This window comes from Podarcis raffonei, chromosome 4, assembly GCF_027172205.1.
Source record: "Podarcis raffonei isolate rPodRaf1 chromosome 4, rPodRaf1.pri, whole genome shotgun sequence".
Lineage (NCBI taxonomy): Eukaryota > Metazoa > Chordata > Lepidosauria > Squamata > Lacertidae > Podarcis > Podarcis raffonei.
The window spans coordinates 58,973,264-58,992,467 of record NC_070605.1 but is presented as its reverse complement, the minus strand read 5'-3'; the positions used below and the strand labels follow the sequence as shown (position 1 = coordinate 58,992,467).

The 19,204-nt window shown below is 40.7% G+C and overlaps 1 protein-coding gene across 1 annotated transcript in view; it reads left to right on the top strand.

The window, feature by feature from the left end:
- LOC128413076 (amine oxidase [flavin-containing] A-like) overlaps positions 1–15,694 on the top strand; it is a 31,147-nt gene extending 15,453 nt beyond the window's left edge. Inside the window, exons 4-15 of the mRNA XM_053386876.1 lie at positions 610–714; positions 2,344–2,435; positions 4,871–5,012; positions 5,892–6,041; positions 6,509–6,668; positions 7,715–7,811; positions 8,249–8,302; positions 8,720–8,777; positions 10,813–10,910; positions 12,167–12,278; positions 13,221–13,283; positions 13,815–15,694. Of these exons, the coding sequence (XP_053242851.1) occupies positions 610–714; positions 2,344–2,435; positions 4,871–5,012; positions 5,892–6,041; positions 6,509–6,668; positions 7,715–7,811; positions 8,249–8,302; positions 8,720–8,777; positions 10,813–10,910; positions 12,167–12,278; positions 13,221–13,283; positions 13,815–13,976 (1,293 nt within the window). The 3' untranslated portion in view covers positions 13,977–15,694. The remainder of the gene's footprint in view (positions 1–609; positions 715–2,343; positions 2,436–4,870; positions 5,013–5,891; positions 6,042–6,508; positions 6,669–7,714; positions 7,812–8,248; positions 8,303–8,719; positions 8,778–10,812; positions 10,911–12,166; positions 12,279–13,220; positions 13,284–13,814) is intronic.
- Positions 15,695–19,204: the final 3,510 nt, after the last annotated feature.

Here is a 19,204-nt window from a genome sequence, read left to right as displayed (position 1 = left end):
GACACAAAATTAAATCAATTGGTAGTAGATTCAGCAGCAAAAAATTATGCTCTTCTCAGAAGACATGAGAGCATTCATGCAGTTAGCAAAAGGAAATGGTAGACCTTAACCCTTTCACACCCTTGTGGTCCTGATCCCTATAGTCCTAAAGTAAGAAGGGTGGCATTCACTTAAGAATATTCATGAAATCACATAAATGACATATGATGCAGCAATATTTGCATCCAGTTAAATATTTATTGATTAATCTGTATGTAGTGTAAAGGGTTTGTTTTGGGATCGGTCTGGCTTATATTTGAATATTATATTATATTCTCACTAAAAGGAATACATTTCCCTTGATTTTGACTGTGGTATAACAACATGTAGAAAGTTTAATTCCACACACCCACACCCTGGAAATGGACATTATATTCTGTGTATGAAAGCTACCTTAACTACCTTTGCTTATTGGCTGATGTCTTCAGAAAAATCCATCTTTTTCTATACTTTGTGTTTATGGATTCATTTCCTATTTTGTTTGTGGATTGTAACTGATATGGCTGCTATGGAGACCTCAGATCCATGCCAGGAAACAAATCCATTGTTCCATATATTTATTTGTTTCAGGGAAAGTCCTATCCATTCTGTGGTGCATTTCCTCCAGTGTGGAATCCTATCGTATATCTCGATTTTAACAATTTTTGGAGGACAATGGATGAACTGGGAAAAGAGGTATGCTAGAAACAATGAAGGGATACTATGTATCATTACAAGGGACGTGGGTGGCGCTGTGGGTTAAAGCCTCAGCGCCTAGGACTTGCCGATCGAAAGGTCGGCGGTTCGAATCCCCACGGTGGGGTGCGCTCCCGTTGCTCGGTCCCAGCGCCTGCCAACCTAGCAGTACGAAAGCACCCCCAGGTGCAAGTAGATAAATAGGGACCGCTTACTGGCGGGAAGGTAAACGGCGTTTCCGTGTGCTGCGCTGGCTCGCCAGATGCAGCTTTGTCACGCTGGCCACGTGACCCAGAAGTGTCTGCGGACAGCGCTGGCCCCCCGGCCTATAGAGTGAGATGGGCGCACAACCCTAGAGTCTGGCAAGACTGGCCCGTACGGGCAGGGGTACCTTTACCTTTTTATGTATCATTATCTGCAATATTTCTAAAAGCTCATATGGAAAATCATTAGGGCTACATGAAGATAGCATTCAGTAAGAATCCATCAAGAATCAAAGAGAGTTCTTTATACTGTATAATCATTGTGTAGACATTGAAATATTCAATTATGAAATGTATTGGCCAAATGAGTTGGTGTCATCTGGCATGATTAACAACCAAGTGTGTTTTACTTCAGGAAAATAAATTGTGCCAGAGGCACAGACCTGCCTTTCCGGCACTATCCTAATAATGAAATACAGATAGTGGAAATCTCTCAGCTTTACTGGCTCTGTTGGATGTGACCCAGCCTAGCTTCACTCTATTTTGCCCAGAAGCAGAGTTAGTGGCATATATTTTGTCCAAGCCAATTTTTCTTCTTTCCCTCCACCTGAGAGTTTTTTGCAACAGCAGCAAAGAAGGGGGAAATAAAACAGACGTAGTGTTGGGGTAGACGGAGCCCAGTGCCTTGAGAGGGATGCAAATTGCCCCCTCCTCAGTCATCAGGTGGATCATCTGATGGGCAGAGATGGGGCAATAAAGGTCTCTCTCCAGTTGATCTGCATGGATCAGCTGAGAGGAGACTTTGCATCTGTACATCTGCCTTTAAGTGCTCTCTCTCTGTGTGTGTATTTACAAGATGCATGTGCAGCCCCTGGAGGGTTGGTTATGGTTGAATGGGACCCTCAGGCCAAAAAGGATTAGCTCCCACTGGGTACCTGGGTACAAGTCCTATTGGACTCAGTGGTGCTGAGTAGACATGTATAGGATTGCACTTGAAATCTTAGTGAGTATTAAATGTACATATAGTGAACTTTGACAGCTCTGGAAAATATCTACTAATAGCTGTCCTATCTCCAGCTGTTCTGACTGATTAAAACAATGTTCTACTGGTTCTGAATAGAAGAATTCACCTATTTAATTTTATTCCACATGGAGTGTTCTGCATCTATGAAGCATGAATATATATACACGTGTGTGTGTGTGTGTGTGTGTGTGTGTGTGTGTGTACATATATATGCATGCACACACACACACACGCACACACAGAGAGAGAATTGTATTAGCATGCATTTGGGGCTGTGGAGTGAAACTATTGCCTGAATGCTCTTTCGGTGCATGGATGGAAGTTCAGTTTTAACTGTGATGTATGTAGTCTGGCGAGTAAGAAGAGTGACTTATTTCCCCACATCCCACTTCTGGTCTTCAGATTCCAGCTGATGCTCCCTGGGATGCACCACATGCTGCAGAATGGGACAAAATGACAATGAAAGAATTCATTGACAAACACTGCTGGACCAAGTAGGTGATTTGATTCATTTTGAAAGTTTACCTTAATGTGATACTTGCTTCTTTGCTTGCTGCATGCCATATTCAGGCTACATACATCAAAGCCTTATTCATGTTGCCTCTCTCCTCTAGTCATAGAATAACCAATCACACATATACAGTGTGGCTAGAGAAATACATTTGGGAGCAGAAAGTTAAAAATTGTAGAATATACTTAAAGTGCGGAACATGCTTGACAGATTGACCTTAAGCATCCATCCTGATTTGCTTGTGCAAAGCTTATGCACGGGTTAGACAATACCTAGTCTTTACTGAGCATTCATTCTGATTTCTTTGGTGGGCAGTTATACAACAATGAGTAGTCATTCTGATTTGTTTTCAGGGTGTTCACATTTCTTCCCGGTAAACATTGGTCCATCTCACACGTTTCAGTGCTTTCCCCATCACTTCCATAAAATCTGTTTTTTTAAAAGTGCATTCATTGCATCAATGAATAATAAACATGAATACCGGAAGATGTATAGAAAACACATTCCTGATTCTGAAGGTGAAAGGAGGGGCTTTGGAATATGGTATTATAGTACCCATTACCATTCCCCACAGTTTAAGAGGTAGTTCCACTTGTTTCCCCACATCTCAATGTATGCAGGCATTGAGAGACAGGAATAGGGAGAACTTTGGTGGACTTCAAGGGAAGACTCCTCACAATGAGGCATATCTGCACTGCGTGTGGTGGGACAAAGCCACCCTCCTGCCATTGACGTCATTGCTGCTTATCTTGGCAGGGCCATGGTGAGGTTGGGACTACATGGTTGCACTGGCAGAGTTGCTGGATTTGTGACAGTGCTGCTGCTGCATGCTCCCGGCCTCACCCCAGCCTAACCCTCTCCAGACAAGGAGCCATGATGCCCCAGCCATGCCATGCCCACCAGACACACCAGTACTGAGGGTTCAAAAGAGATGCTGAAAACCTTTTCAATTACATAAATGATGAGCTTAATGAGGCTTCCTTAGAGGGCAGAGGCAAACATCACCACTAAATGTGAAATATAAAGGTAAAGGGTAAAGGAACCCCTTACCATTAGGTCCAGTCATGACCGCCTCTGGGGTTGTGGCGCTCATCTCGGTTTATTGGCCGAGGGAACCGGCATACAGCTTCCAGGTCATGTGGCCAGCATGACTAAGCCGCTTCTGGCAAACCAGAGCAGCGCACGGAAATGCCGTTTACTTCCCGCCGGAGTGGTACCTATTTATCTACTTGCACTTTGATGTGCTTTTGAACTGCTAGGTTGGCAGGAGCAGGGACTGAGCGACGGGAGTTCACCCCGTCACGGGGATTTGAACCGCCGACCTTCTGATCGGCAAGTCCTAGGCTCTGTGGTTTAACCCACAGTGCCACCCGTGTCCTTAATGTGAAATATACCGTATTTTTTGCACCATAACACTCACTTTTTTCCTCCTAGAAAGTAAGGGGAAATGTCTGTGCGTGTTATGGAGGGAATGCCTACAGGTGGCATGCCTACGGATTTTCCTACTCTAAAAACTACATGCGTGTTATGGTCAGGTGCGTGTTATAGAGCGAAAAATACGGTAGTTTTCCCCAAAGCAAATATTAATCATTGACTGCAACCATTGAATAAATAAGGCTACAGTACGTTGAATCCATAGAATTTGTACATTCATATTGCTTTTGTAGACTAACAGCCTAGTTGGGAGCTACCTCAGATCATCAGCTGGCCAATTCTGGTCTAGACTAATATTAATATGCTATCTGCAGTTTTAAGGTCTTTGCAATTAACAGAGATTTTGGACAATTTATTTTTAGTGGAAGTGATAACATCTAGGAACGTAATAAAGGCAATAAATTCTGAACAAATCAATAGCAGTACAAAATTAATGAACAAAGGAGGAGCTGTCACTCATTAAAATGATCTTTCCTCATCAGATTAAGAAAACACTTCACTCTCTTCTATTATTATTTATTAGATTTCTTACCTACCCTTCACCATAAGGTCCCAGGGCAGGTTATAATGGCAGAAACAATAGAGTTTAAAACAAAAGAAAACCAACAATCAATAATAATATTTTAAAATCCTTACATTAATTCACAATTTTCAGGTAGGCCAAAATAATACTAGTCAGTTATCAAAGCCCTGGATAAATAAGTGCATCTTCAATGCGTGATAAAAGCCAAATAATGATGCTGCTGGAGGCACACCTCTGTTTGGTTGGAATTCCACAGTTTATGGGCTACTCTTATCTCACATTGCCACCCCTCAAGCTTCCGAGGGTGACAGAACTACCAAGAAGGCCAATTAAATAGAATCTTTGCTTGGTCTCCTAATAATAATATATAAAAAAATTGTAGAGAAAAATACTGTTGATAATATCAAATTAATATCAATAGCTCTCAATCTTTGTTGTTTCTATCTCTTCATTGTATAAAGAACCACCAGGGATTTTGCTACACTCTTTGTTGATATCAACGTAACTTCGGAGTCACACATGGTCTCTGCTCTCTGGTTCCTGTGGTATGTGAAGCTGTGTGGAGGAACAACCAGGATATTTTCTGTAACCAATGGAGGGCAGGTATGTGAAATCATACATGGATTCTTCCTTGTGAGAAGAATGTGCTGTTGCATCTTCTCTAACTGATGGAGAAAGAGCATTTGACAAGAACTCAATGTGCCGGAATAAACAAACAGAAGACCATGCTATTTTGAACATTTAGACTCTTGTTGAAATTAGATTATTTCCTCTCCCACATTCACACACCCCATACTATGGAGGCTTTACTGTGCTATTCTGATAATGATCCAGTTTAGTTTCTATGGTTACTAGCCAGTTACTGTGTTCTTAAGAATTCTGTATCTCATCGCCACCACCTCCTGCCCAGAGTCTCTAGTTTAATAAACATGCACCCAAAGTACAGTACTACTTATTGCCTGACCTAATCACAAGGGTCTTTGGGAAGGTCCCTCAATTAGAGCAGAATTTATAAAATAGTTTGTATAATTTCTGAGAACATGAAAGTAATAAAGAGACAATATTTCAAGGAAAACTTTGTCGGGAGCACTGCTGTCCCCAGTAAAAGCAATATTTCATAAGCTGGAAGCTTTATGCTTTCCCTGTGCTTGTATTAATTGTGAATTCTTCTGACCTAGAAATGATAGCAAAATACTGTCTATGATTACCTCTTTCATAATTATACTAAACGTATTAGAGATACCATATCCCATAGAAGAGAACTAATGTGCTTTTGTCCAGATATGGTTCTGGTTCAGGGCTGACGCCAGTAGTCAACCAGGTCAAGCACATGTTGAAGATGTTTGCTGATTTTGATTACTTGGGAAATTAAGCTTTCAATGTCTTTTTCTCTCAAGCTTAACTAAAGATGGACTACACCATTTAAAAAAATAAAATAACAACATTGTTATCTTATTTCTCTGATGGTGCTGGTGTTCCCAGGAGAGGAAGTTTGTCGGGGGTTCTGGACAGATAACAGAGAAGATAATGGCACTACTCAAAGGCACTGTGAAACTGGAGAGGCCTGTAATCCACATTGATCAATCAGGTGATAGTGTCATTGTGGAGACACTGAACCATGAGATATATAAGGTAATCCAATAAGAATAAAACATAGTATGCATTTAATAGGGGGCATGTCCGCTATGGCTTTTAAGCCAATGTAATCAGCCCCACCCTTGTGTGTTACTCTGCTTTTCTCAGTACTGAGAAAATCTTTGAAATCTATTTTATTGATCTATTTATGAGAGCTTCATCAGCCTCTGACATTTTCCTGTCCTCACTGTCACTTGCTTCCTTCCTTTTATATTTATGTCACTGGACTGCCACTACAGTGCTCACAGCTTTTATCCAGTACAAATGTAAATGTCAGAATGATTGAAGTACTGAGCGAACATCTCTCAAAAGTGTGTAACATTTCCTCGTACAGATCTGTATGAAAAGCTTATGCCACGATAAATGTTACTCTTTCAACATTTAACAAAGCAGCGTTAGCCTTTAACTGCCATGGTTGCTCTTCTGGGATATGCGTCTTATGTTTTCCTGTTTACATTTTACAGAGCAAGTACGTGATTAGTGCCATCCCACCAGCCTTAACCACAAAGATCCATTTCAAGCCAGAACTACCAACAAAAAGAAACCAGTTAATCCAGCGTATTCCCATGGGCTTCGTTATCAAATGCATGATGTACTACAAAGAAGCCTTTTGGAAGAAGTCAGGTATGTGTGCTTTAAGAATTGATTCATTTATATCCCACTTTCTGCTTACTAAAACAGAGTAGACTTTGACCTTTCAAATTTGAGTAGCACACTGTTCAAGGTGAAAATCTTGTGCCCCCCACCCACCTCTCACCTTCCATTTTGCTCAATTCACTATGTCATACTTGTAATGCCATGTGGCGCCCCCTAGGCTATCCATCTAGTGTAGCAGAACCACTTAAAGAGTCGCGGACAACTCTGGAGTTGGGGCTCTCATCTCGCTTTACTGGCCGAGGGAGCCGACGTTTGTCTGCAGACAGCTTCCAGGTCATGCTGCCAGCATGACTAAGCCGCTTCTGGTGAACCAGAGCAGTGCACGTAAACGCCATTTACCTTCGTGCCAGAGCGGTACCTATTTATCTACTTGCACTTGACATGCTTTCAAACTGCTAGGTGGGCAGGAGCTGGGTCCGAGCAACGGGAGCTCACCCCGTCATGGGGATTCGAATCACTGACCTTCCGATCGGCAAGCCCTAGGCTCAGTGGTTTAGACCACAGCACCACCCAGTTATGCTGCCCTAAATCTGCCTCTGGTAGAGCTCAAGAAAGCTAACAACATTCAAAGTAAAACTGTAATAAGGGTGGAGTTAACAAGCATCTAAGTTTCGTCTGATGGGTACACAAGTTGTGTAATCCTGTCAATATGTACAATCACTAGTGTTGATGCACTTTCCCTTTCTAATCCATATTAATCACAACATAGATATGCAGTGTATTATCTCAGTAACTGTGTTTAATATAATTATCATTGTATATGACAATGGGAGACAGGGAGGCATATCAAAGAGTTTTTGAATATTGCAATGAGCAAAAAATGATTATTGTAAAGAATTTAAGATTAGAAAGTGCATTCCTTGGAAGTTTGAACAGGAAGATTTATGCAGCACAAGAGTTCTAAATGTGCAATGGCTAACAGGATACTTAATGTTAAAATAAATGTACATTTGTGCCTGGAAATAGTACTCCACACTGAGTATTTCTGGTGGCCATTCTATTTTTCCTTTCAGATTTTTGTGGTTGTGCAATGATTTTGGATGAAGAGGCTCCAATTTCAATCACCTTAGATGATACTAAACCTGATGACTCTGTGCCTGCAATTATGGGGTAATGAAGCCTGCATTTATATATTAGATGCAAAAAATATTGACAGAAAGACTTGTGCAAGACCAGCTGGTGTGAAGTTATGGAATGTATTCTAGGTAACATTAGAGAACCCTATAGAAAAATGTATTTATGCCTTGCTATTAGTTCCATCATGCATGTCCTGAACTCTGTCCTTCATTTCACACACATGCAAACATTATCTTTTAGCACTTGTTGCTGTGCCCACAAATCCCCACATACCACAAGGGAATCTACATGCCATTGCAGGAATCCAGCACTGTTTTGAAGTTACCAATTTCTGAAGTATAAGACTAGTTGCATGTAGCTCTTACATATTGCTGTTGGGTTTTTCTAAACATTTTGGTCGCATGTATCTTTTCCCCCCAATTGGTACCTTTGTGTATGCAATATTGACATGTACTTTCCTCCCTGTTTAGCTTTATCCTTACAAGAAAGGCATTTAGACTAGCAGATCTTAGCAAAGAGGAGAGGTAAGAATAAGCAACTGTTTGTATTCTCTAACAATAACTAATTCTTTATCATTGTATAGTGGTGCATTTTTAAGATGCAGAAGTCAGATTTTTAAGATACATACAATCAAACCTAACTTCATGGTTGTTATGAGATAGGAGCTTGGACAAGGTCACCTAACAAGCTAAGCAGCAACTAAATAGCATGCTCCGACTCTCTGGAAGAGGCGAAAGTCTGCCATCTTTGTGTATGAACTTCAGTTTAGTACAAAAAATGTAGCCTTTTGAGTAAATACACTCACTGGAAGATTTGAGTTGTTCAGTGGTTTTGATAGTTGTTTGAAATCTTATTTTGCTATCCTATTAGTTTCAAAAACCTGATGATTATGGATTTGGGCCCTTTCACATTTTGTCTGTTCCTTTTCCTTCTTCATGTAGGAAGAGAAAAATCTGTGAACTCTATGCAAAAGTCTTCGGATCAGAAGAAGCTTTACATGTAAGGAAGAAGAGCATCTAAAATTGGTGGAGTATTAATTATTACAACTTATGGTTTAGCTATATGAACATTTGAGGTCTGTGTTCATATTATTATTTGTTTCTTAGGTGAAAAGGTAATAGATGACAACTATTTTATCCCTTGCCATCTGAATGAAATCCTTAAATGTAAATATCAGGTGATATCCAGTCATATTCAGAGCAGACCCCTCAGAATCAATAAGAGAAAAATTCAGAATTGCATGCCACAAATTAGGAGATACAGGTGTGTTAAGTAAATTAGCACAATCATTACAGGTAGAATAGGGTATGTGATAACAATCTTTTTGAAAATGAATGAAGACCTTTTATATTATATTAGAATGCAAGACAAAATAAGGTACTGGAAAACTCCCCTTTTTGTAAAAGCAATCTTTTCTTTTTATTTGGAAATATATATTTTACAGCATGTAATTGATTGATGTAGTGTTCTTTTGTTTATTTTTCCTTGTAAAGCAAAATACAAATCTAGCTTGAAAGCAGTGCTTCTGTTATAGGGAAATGTAATTTATCATATGACAGCAATCTTGTTAATGGTTTTGATTAATGTTTATGTGCCTATCTTGCCTCAAATGGGTGATTAGCAAAAGAAGCTTGAGGGTCTTTAATTATTTAGAATCTCAGAGGCAGAAAGAGGCAGGTATCTTTGAGGAATGTTGTTTGGGGATCTGATGCAGGAAGAACCATGTAGTGATAGTCAACTACCTTTTAATCAGAGTTGCTCCATTGATATTTACGTAAGAACAAAGCTAAATTAAGTTTATTAATTTCAATAGGACTACCTATGAGCGAAACTTAGTTGGTAAAACTTACTTTTACTTTGGATCTATGTGGAAGCAACCATAATCTCAATGGCAATCATACCAATCTCTATACATCTAAAGATGATCAGAGCTTGTTTGCCTATCTTACAGACTATCCAAAGGCAACCCTGAGAGGTGGAATTATGCTTTCTTAAAACATGATAACCGTTACTCTTAGAACATTGTTTCAGAAGGCAACTGCCATATTCTTTTGTACTGTTGAAACACTCTGTTTACGAAGCATTGCCTAATCCCTTGTATCCCATCATTGAAATCTTCAGAGGAGTCACTATTAACGACTGTCCATGGCTTGGATGAAAACAGCTCATATCCACCAAGAGCTGTGCATTCAGCATTGTGGTTCCAATCTTATGAAATTCCCTTTCAGCTCAGGTCAGGCAGGCCCCCTCCCCCGTTGAACTTCCAATACCTGTTGAATACCCCTTTTTTTTTGTTCCAAAAGACATTTTAACTGAAGTCTGGTTTTATAGTTGTAGCACATTTTTATATTTTCTGTACTATATTCCTTATAGTTAAGCAGTATATAAATCATTTAAATAAATAAAAATAAGCCAAATCAATAAAGTTTAGAAAAGTTTAGAAAAAAGTAGATTCTGTTCAATACTGATAGGAACAAATTAATGCAGACTTTTCCCATTTGCATGAAGACTCTCACTTTTTCCTGGAGGGGGGGAATTGCAGGGGGGGGTCACTTCTACCAAGGACCGCACCTGTGGGGTTGAGGAGCATAACCTATGAGTCCATACCATGGGACTGCAACATGTGAAAACAATGCAAGTTCTGGAAATTAAAGTTCTGCTCCATTATTACCATTTCTTCATAGACATACTGCAAGAATAGTCATTTCTCTTACCTACCAATCCTCAAAGCACTCAGCTCTTCGGAGATATGAATCAGGCTTTGTGTTAGAGAAATGCTTGAAAAATCACAGCCTGGTTCATAGCCAGTAACAGTGAAACCCAGCTTAGTCCAAAGTATTGAGTCAGCACTGTGAAGTAGCATAACCTCCTTCTCTGATTTATATGAATTGTATTCCGTTTGTAAATTAACACACCTCCCTGTAATCCAGTAATGGAAACCTGGAAAAATATCCAGCATTTACAATGTAAATTCTGCCATGAATCAATGCCTTAAAAAACAAACAAAAAAACTTTGTTTGATTTATTCCTGCAGCCAGTGCATTATGAAGAAAAGAACTGGGGTGCCGAACAATATTCTGGTGGCTGCTATTCAGCCTATTTGCCACCAGGCATTATGTGCCAATATGGAAGGTACAACTAGCTAATAATATACTCTTGTTCTGTTGTTGCTAGCAGAAATTTGTTGAACTATAAAACCTTCTAGATATGAATCCTGCTACACTTAGGCATACTAATACACTATCCTAGTGAGAAAAATGCCAGAAAACTGAAGCTATTGCCAGCAGGCAAAATAATAATATGCTGTAAAGCACTCTGTAAAAGCATAATAATCTATTTTAAGGTTGTAGATAACATGCTCCTGATTTAGGCATCATTGAGGAGAAACAATTCAATTACAGTCATGGGGCTTAACTACAGATTACTAGCAAATATGTGGCTTGGGACCTCTGAAGGAGAAGACAGTTGCGGGGGGCAGGGGGGCAGTTTGGAGATTCCCTCCCCCGAAATGGCCCACATATTTCCAGTTCCCTTTGTCTGATTCCTATTAATAGATGTTGGATATATTTAAACCTCTGGAACTGGGGATTACTAGTGCTGAGGCAAAATGGGAAGGCTGCATTTCATTCAGCATTTTTGTTTCTTGCAGAACACATCACCCACTCATTCCTTTTTTACTGTGTTAGGTTAGATGGTATGTCACCATTGGCTAGGCAACTGGACCCAATGTTCTCTCCTCCGGCTCCAGTCACAATTAGCAGAATATTTGGGCTAGAATGTGGACAGAGATTCACATCTGAATGTTCAACCAAGTCCGCATCCTGCAACGATTAGTACTGCATAATTAGACGTGATAATTGGAGGCAGAGCAGAGTCTTGCTGCACAATACAAATTGACAATGATGCTGTCAACAAAACAGTCAAGGGTAGCATGGTTGGGAAGCAGAGATGCTTTCCCTTTCCATCTGAAACAATAGCCAATTAGGGTAATGGCATAATCATGAATGGGAGGGGGGGAAATGAACAGTGAAGAGGAAGGTTCTGTGAGTTTTCCAAACATTTGCACCTTCCCTGAAACAACTTTCACAGTGTTACTGGCCACCCCAATCTCTGCCAAGCAGTGCATGAGATTTCAAAGAGGGTCTTGGCACTCAACCAGGGTCTGTGTTCCTTTGGAGAAAATGAGACACAGTGGAGTCTGCAATGTCTTTGAAATATGATTTATTTACACATGTTTACACATATTTATACCAGATCTGTAACAATAGCAAAAGTTGAACATCATGAATATTTGATGCTATACTGCCTGCTACTGTTCAGTAGCCTAAAGCTCTTTGATATCAGTACCTACCAAGTGGGACTTATGTGTTGCAATGTTTGTTTTACAGGGTCATTCGTCAGCCAGTAGGTAGGGTCTACTTTGCTGGCACAGAGACAGCTACTCAGTGGAGTGGCTACATGGAAGGTGCAGTGCAAGCTGGAGAGAGAGCTGCCAGAGAGGTAAAGAGAGCCAGAACTCACTGGGCATCTTCATTAAAGACCTAAATGATATAGCTGTACCAATGAGATTTTGGGTCTTCTTGGTATTCAAATTCAATGTCACTGTGCTAAAGAGAGAATTCTCAGCAAATCAGAAGGACCAAAGAAGAACAATAGAAACTAACATTCTTTTATAACCATCAGCTGCTAATGAATCCCAGCTATTGTTGTTTAATGTATCCTTGAAATGCCTGAATCAAAGTTTTTATGTACAATAGGATTTTTTCAAACAGAATGCTAATTAAGCCAGAATAAACTTGAATGGCGTGGAGCAGCTGCTTTAATTTAAACAATAGCTCTTTGTAGTCAAATGTGCACCATTCAGCTATCAAGTAAACCACTTCAGATGACTCAAACGATAAAGGTATTAGGTGTGTGTCAGTTAACCTCCTTGTGACATCTGAACCTCTTTTGTAAACATGTTGCGGTATTTTCTGTATAGGCTAGATATTGAGGACTTGGATCTATGAATCTTCCTAGCTTGCAGTATTTGTGGGAAGTAAACATGGAACCAATTCGTATCTCACCTCATTGTCCTGCTGAATTATGAGTTGCCCTTGTGGTGTGTCTATTTTTCCACATGGTCTGGTTTTGCACCACCAACATACTGGTAATGTTTGAAATTCGGATCATTTGGGATGGTCAGACAATGTGGTGCTTACCACATCAGTGGTGCACCTTCTGGGAAGCCAAGAGAGTTAGCATGGAAGTTAAGTGTATGATCTGTCTCTGATCTTAGATCTGATCTTGCAATGTGGGATTCTAGTATGTGGAAACAGTGTCTGAACACCATGTGTGATGCAGGAAATGGCCCTCAGTTGTCTTTATCTCATTTCTGCCTTCATGACTTGCATGGTGATGAAAAGAATTACTGTTAGTGGGATATCATTTTCTGTCTTCCAGATACTGTGCAGTATGGGAAGGATTTCAAAAAATGAAATTTGGGCGACAGAACCAGAATCAAAGGCAAGTATGATTTCTCATGCTCTTTTTGTACGGCTGAACCCAACATTTCATTGTCTGGCTTATATGACTGCATCACTATAATTGATTGCCATATTATTATGAGGATACCTGATAGAAAAATAGCCATGAACTTAAAATGGAAATCTTGGCCTAGTTTCTAGTGTGTGCATTCAAGGTGGGCATATTTCATTAGCAGAAGCCCAAACAGCCCTGCATTCTCCCACTGGAAAAAATGCACATAAATAGTTTCCAGTTAGTTAAGTACAGTGGGAAAAGTCATTCCCATGCATTGCAAGTCTCTCATTCTGCTCCTCAAACTGCCCATCTCTATCCCTTAGTTCCTGTCTCCACCTCCTTCTAGTTCCTGATAGTCTTGTAGTCTCACTCATTTGCTTACATACCAGATAGGGGTTCTTCTAGCTTTCATCTAGCAAGAGTTAGTTTCTGGCGCCCTGTTTAACTGCATTGTACAGTTGCTTTCTTTGTTGTTGAAATTGCTGTGCTCTAAAAATGACTGCACATTCTACCTAGGATGTCCCAGCTTTCCCAATCACTACCACGTTTTTGGAGAGGAACTTGCCATCTGTCCCAGGCCTCTTGGGGTTCCTTGGATGTTCTGCTTTCCTCACCTCACTGGCTGCAGCTGGACTTCTTGCCTATAAAAAGGGACTTATCTTCCGAGAATGCTTCTGAAGAAGATGTTTCAATTTCGCCCTTCATGCTGGGTATTGTATTTTTATCGTGGGAACTGTATTTTTATCTGTTGCTTTTATAAGTGGCCTTGAGTGGGTGAGTTTTACCCATAAAGGTTGCCTATAAATATTTTCAATGAACAAATGTTGTTCTTGGAGAGAGGTATCAACACATCAAAAAGAGTTTTAGTGTCCATTTAAAAATCAAGTAGTAGTGAAGCAAAAGTTCTATTTTCTAGTTCAAGCCCCATGTTGGGCAAAAGGATCCTGCATAGCTGGGGGATGGACTAGATGACTCACATGGTCCCTTCTAACTCCAGAATTCTATGATTCCTCACTTACTTTTATTGATTAAAGTCAGTGGCCTTTTATCCCTTATGCCTTTTGAGAACAAGCCAGAACAGATACTTTTCACATTTCACAATGCTTTTGGAAAAATTCTGTTTGTCTTTATTTTTTTTTAAATCTCAGAGTGAACAAATCAGTGTTAAAGGCTTACTCTAGTGGCTCATTAAACTAGATGTTTATGCTGTCAAGTGCCTGTTGTACTTAGTCTACTGCCATTTAAAATGACAAAACTGTAATTTTGTAAATTTTGCAACTGTAAATGTAGTTTCAGCTATTATAAGATATGAGGTTCAGCATGGATTTGACTAAAGAGAAATAACTAGCATTAAGTGCAAAAGCAAGGTAATAAAGTTGGCAAGAGAGATAATTTAGGATTCCCAAGGCTCTATAAATAAAAGTGGGGTTACGATACGAGATGTGTGTAATTATTTTACATGTATTACTTTACAGAAAAAGGTATAGAATCCCTCACTATGTTCTGAACACATAAGATGTTGCTTTGCCATTTTTTAAATAGGAGTAACTTACAAACCCCTTAATTAAAAATAGAAACTAGGGAAGTAGAGTCACATTTGTGTAGAAAGCTAGACAAAATGTTTCCCTTCTGACACAAACAAATAAAAATAAATCAGCTAAATGAAAATGGGTTGTATTCTGCTAAGCGTCCTTATTTCTCATAACTCTGTGGGATAGTTTAAGCTGACAGACAGTGAGTGGAATTAAACTAAGTTTCTCAGAGTAGACCCATTGAAATTGATGGGCATGACTGAGTTAGATCCATTACTTTCAGTTGTTCTGTTCTGAGTAAAACTTAGTTGACTGTCCCCCAGAAACTGACCCATGGTCATCTAGTGAGCATGGTGGCTGGACAGGCATTTGAACCCTGTTCTTCTCAGCCTTACACAGTACTCTACGGGTAATCAGTGGCTACTAGCCACGATGGCTATACTCTGCCTCCACCATGATTCTTCTGAATACCAGTTGTTGGAAATCACAGGAAGGAAGAGTTATCTTGTGTTCAGGTCCTGTTTGTGGGTTTTCCGCAGGCATCTGATTAGCCGCTGTGAGAATATGTTGCTTGACTAGATGGGCCACTGCCCTGATCTAGCAGCTTTTTCTTATGTTGTTAATGTCCAATGATAATGTGACCAATGGTTCCCGGAAAAGACAATTTACTTCAGGCAATGTTATACAGGTATGTAGATAACTGACAATTTGGTGATAAGGGTATCCAAGTCTGTTGGGTGTTCCTCTCATCATTAACTACCTTTATAAAATGGTGGATACGATTTGTGCCTCTTATCTGTGTAATTTAGTGAAATGTGCCTTTGAACATTCCTTGAATTGCCATTAAAGTATCCATTTAAAACACTCCAGATCATTCAAGCTGTGTCATTTTTATGTCTATTGAAGGGCAATTTGTCTGCTGCAAATTACACCCTCCCTGCAAATGCATATACGCACAGCTTTTAGGAAACATTTCAGAGCTCTGTAAAAGAGGATGTTGTGACAGCTCTAGATGCTAATGACCTTGCAGGGAGAGGGGGAGGGAGGCGTTTGGACAGAAGGGTGACGCTCTCACAAGTGCAGCAATGGGTGCACACAGAATTTTGCTATGTTTGTGGCTCTCTGAATTGAAACAAGCATGATATGTGCACAACTCTGGGGGAGTTGGGTGCTCAGATTATTTCTTGGGGGCGGGTGTTTGAGGAGGGACAGCCAAATGGCAATGTGGCACTCAGGAATGTTGTGACACTCAGGAATGCCCCGGCTCTCTCTGAACTCAGCGGGAGCCAGGGTGTTCTTCAAAACAATGCTGATTACCTGGCTTCTTCAGCAAGGGTAGGGAAGATGAACATCTATGACGCATGCTGGAGAGCCTCCCTCTCGGCAGTGGAAGTGGTGGGGTGGGCAGAGGACTGCCTCTTGCACTTCTGCCTGAGGTGGGTGCTTCACCACGACTCATGGGTGGGCTGGCCCTGGCTCCAAGAATCATTGGAGAAGACATGACTTTGTATCCCCAAGATTAGTATCCATTTAGAAATCTCTCTCTTTGGTGCAACTTCATGTTGAAGTTCCTGTTGTGTGTTATGGCTCCAATGCAGAATGGCCTTTTGCATTGTGCAGCCCACTTCTTCTGCAAGTGGATCAGCCTTGCTGGTTTGGGGCATTTAGGGGGAACCTTTTATTGGCTTGCGAAGTGGTTGTATTGTTCTGCAGCTGCTATCTTCAATCACTTAACATTGCCTTGTGCTGTGTTCCAAAACTTCACACAGAGAAAAGCACTTCTCATGACTGTGGGAGCTGCAAATGGGATTTCGACTAAAAGACTTTCATTAAAATTGGCAGTGTCCTGCTGCTTGCTGACATGATGCTCCTGCTGGAAGCAACATCTTTCTTTTGCTGCGGAATAAATTTATACATCCAATTTCTTCCTACTTTTTGATGTTTCTGACAACCAGCTCAAACTTAACAGAAGTAAACTTAAATCTTTCTGTAAAGTATATACAGTGAAGAACATGCTGAGCTTTAGCTGCAAGGACAAAACCATTCTTCTCAGAACACTGGGCTGAATCCAAGTACTGTTGCCACAGAGCTGCTGTGTGTGAATAAGTGCCCTGAGTCAGAGAAGATGTGACACTATGGATCTGCTGTTTGAAAAGCCAGCAGTATGAGCTGGAACATCTCAATTTCATATTGTTTATCTCTGCGAATAGGGATATAAATAACCTAGGATTTCTTTCATTAATTCTGTTGACTGGTTCTGTTTTTGCTGAAACCAGGCTCTGAACAGATGTAAACATTACAATTCCAAGGCCGTTGTGTAGCATATTGGTTACTAGATATATAATTGGTTGCAGACCATTGTGTTGCATAGTAAATGTTGGCTTCAAAAATAGTCTACAGTGACATTGCAGGGCTCCTCACACTCATCAGGATATCAAAGAACTAAAAAAATTGCAAAAATATTGGCAACCATCAGCAGTAGACAGCATGGTTGGCAGGGGGAATGATGCTCATCTGACCTCTGGTTCGTCACATCCCTGCCTTTTAGGGGGAAGGGAGAGGCAGTGGCAAGTTCAGCATGATGCAAACACACTGCCTGGAACACTGCAATGGTCTGCACCATGCTGACCTTGCTGCCACCTCTCCACCCCATTATGTAGCTGTGATGCAACCAACCGGAGGTCAAATGACTGGCATCACCCCACCACGGCATCCGCTACAAGCATCTAAAAGAATCAGGCAGATGTGGCATCTTCTCTAAGAGGAAAAGCTATGATATTCAGGGATCTTTCATTTAGAAAAAGGCAACTTCGTGAACTAAACATGCATGAATTGGGGGAATTATAGTTTTGCAGGAAGGGACTTGCCTCAGCAACAGGTGAGGGAAAGGTCAAATATTCTCACCCGCTGCCACCCACCTCTTCTCCACTTTGCATTGCAAGAGCAAGCTGTCAAGCTTTTTCAAAATTCGTTGTTACCCAATAGCAGTACAGACTGGGGTGGGGTGAGAACTGTCGTCCAAAGGGATTGGAAAGCCACCAAGAAGGCTTGTTTCAGACTCTCATAGAGACCAATACTAAGACACTGATGCAGGCTTGGCCTATTTGTTTTGTGTATTTACAGACGGGCTGGGGGCATCTGTTCATAGTTCATGTTCCCAGAGTCAGCTTCTTGATAGGCATGGCTGAGTGTTTACTCTGTCAACACTGTGAAAAGGGGTAGGCAAATCCGTCTGTTCCAGTTCATGCCTCTTTCACATTTGTTGATGCATAAATCTGTCTTGTCCCTTTTCTACAGTCAACCATGTTTTAAATCCACGCTTTTAAACATTTTAAACACATATTTTTGCACATTTCTAAACTTATTTTGATAGTCTCTCTCTTTTGAGCAGAGAACTGCATCAGTACATTCTGTAGAAGAGCCAGGGGACAACTTAGTTCCAATTCACACATTAATCTGGGAGGGAAGGGTCAGATTGGTTGCAGGTTTTTCTGTCCTATCTAGGACACCACTGATTTTTGTGGTGATGATTAAAAAAATATATATCCAGCCCAGCTCTCTGAAGGGGAGGCAAATTGTCCTTTCCCTCATCAACTGATGGATAATTTGATGGACGGGGAGAGGATGATACTCCTCTCCTTGGCTGATCCATGCAGATCAGCTGAAGAGGTGGGGCTCCATGCTTCTCTGTGGACTTGCCTGTGGACTTGCATGAGTGGTAACATCTACTATTGTCATGTAACCCCTAGCAGGTTGGCCAAGGGTGACAGAAAGAGTTAGCCACCCCTGCCATAAGCAACTACAAAATATGAGTGATATCCACCTCATACAGTAAACCCATTGATATCCATGGATGTAAATGCATTGGGTATCACCTGTTAGGATTTTTATCTATCCGAGCTGCTCCAGAGAGTGGTACTATGATTGTATAAATCATGTGAGTGTCTGAGAGAGCGTGAGAAAGGAAGTCTGTATTATCTTTTCCTTCTGAGTACTACTGGAAGTTAGTTTCACTTCTGTGTGTGTCGCAGGTTTCTGTACTGGTGTTCAGAGAGCACAGACGTACTGGTGGAGTCTCTGTATATAAGACTGTAAATAAAGTAGTTTTAGAACTACAATTGAATCTTTTTTCTACCATGATATACCAGAAGACTGGCATGCTCTGTTCAGGAGAGAAGGATCGATTATTACTAGCTACTCTGGACTGAAGGAGATTTACAGCCAGAGAGAGCCACCGGAGAGACGCTCCGAAGACTTGGGAAGCTTGCAGCCTTCCCAGGGCATTTTTCCAACATCACCCTGTGTTCACACCTTGACCAAATCAATGCACCGTGGAATGCAGGGACTGCCAACAATTATAAACAACAAAAGACA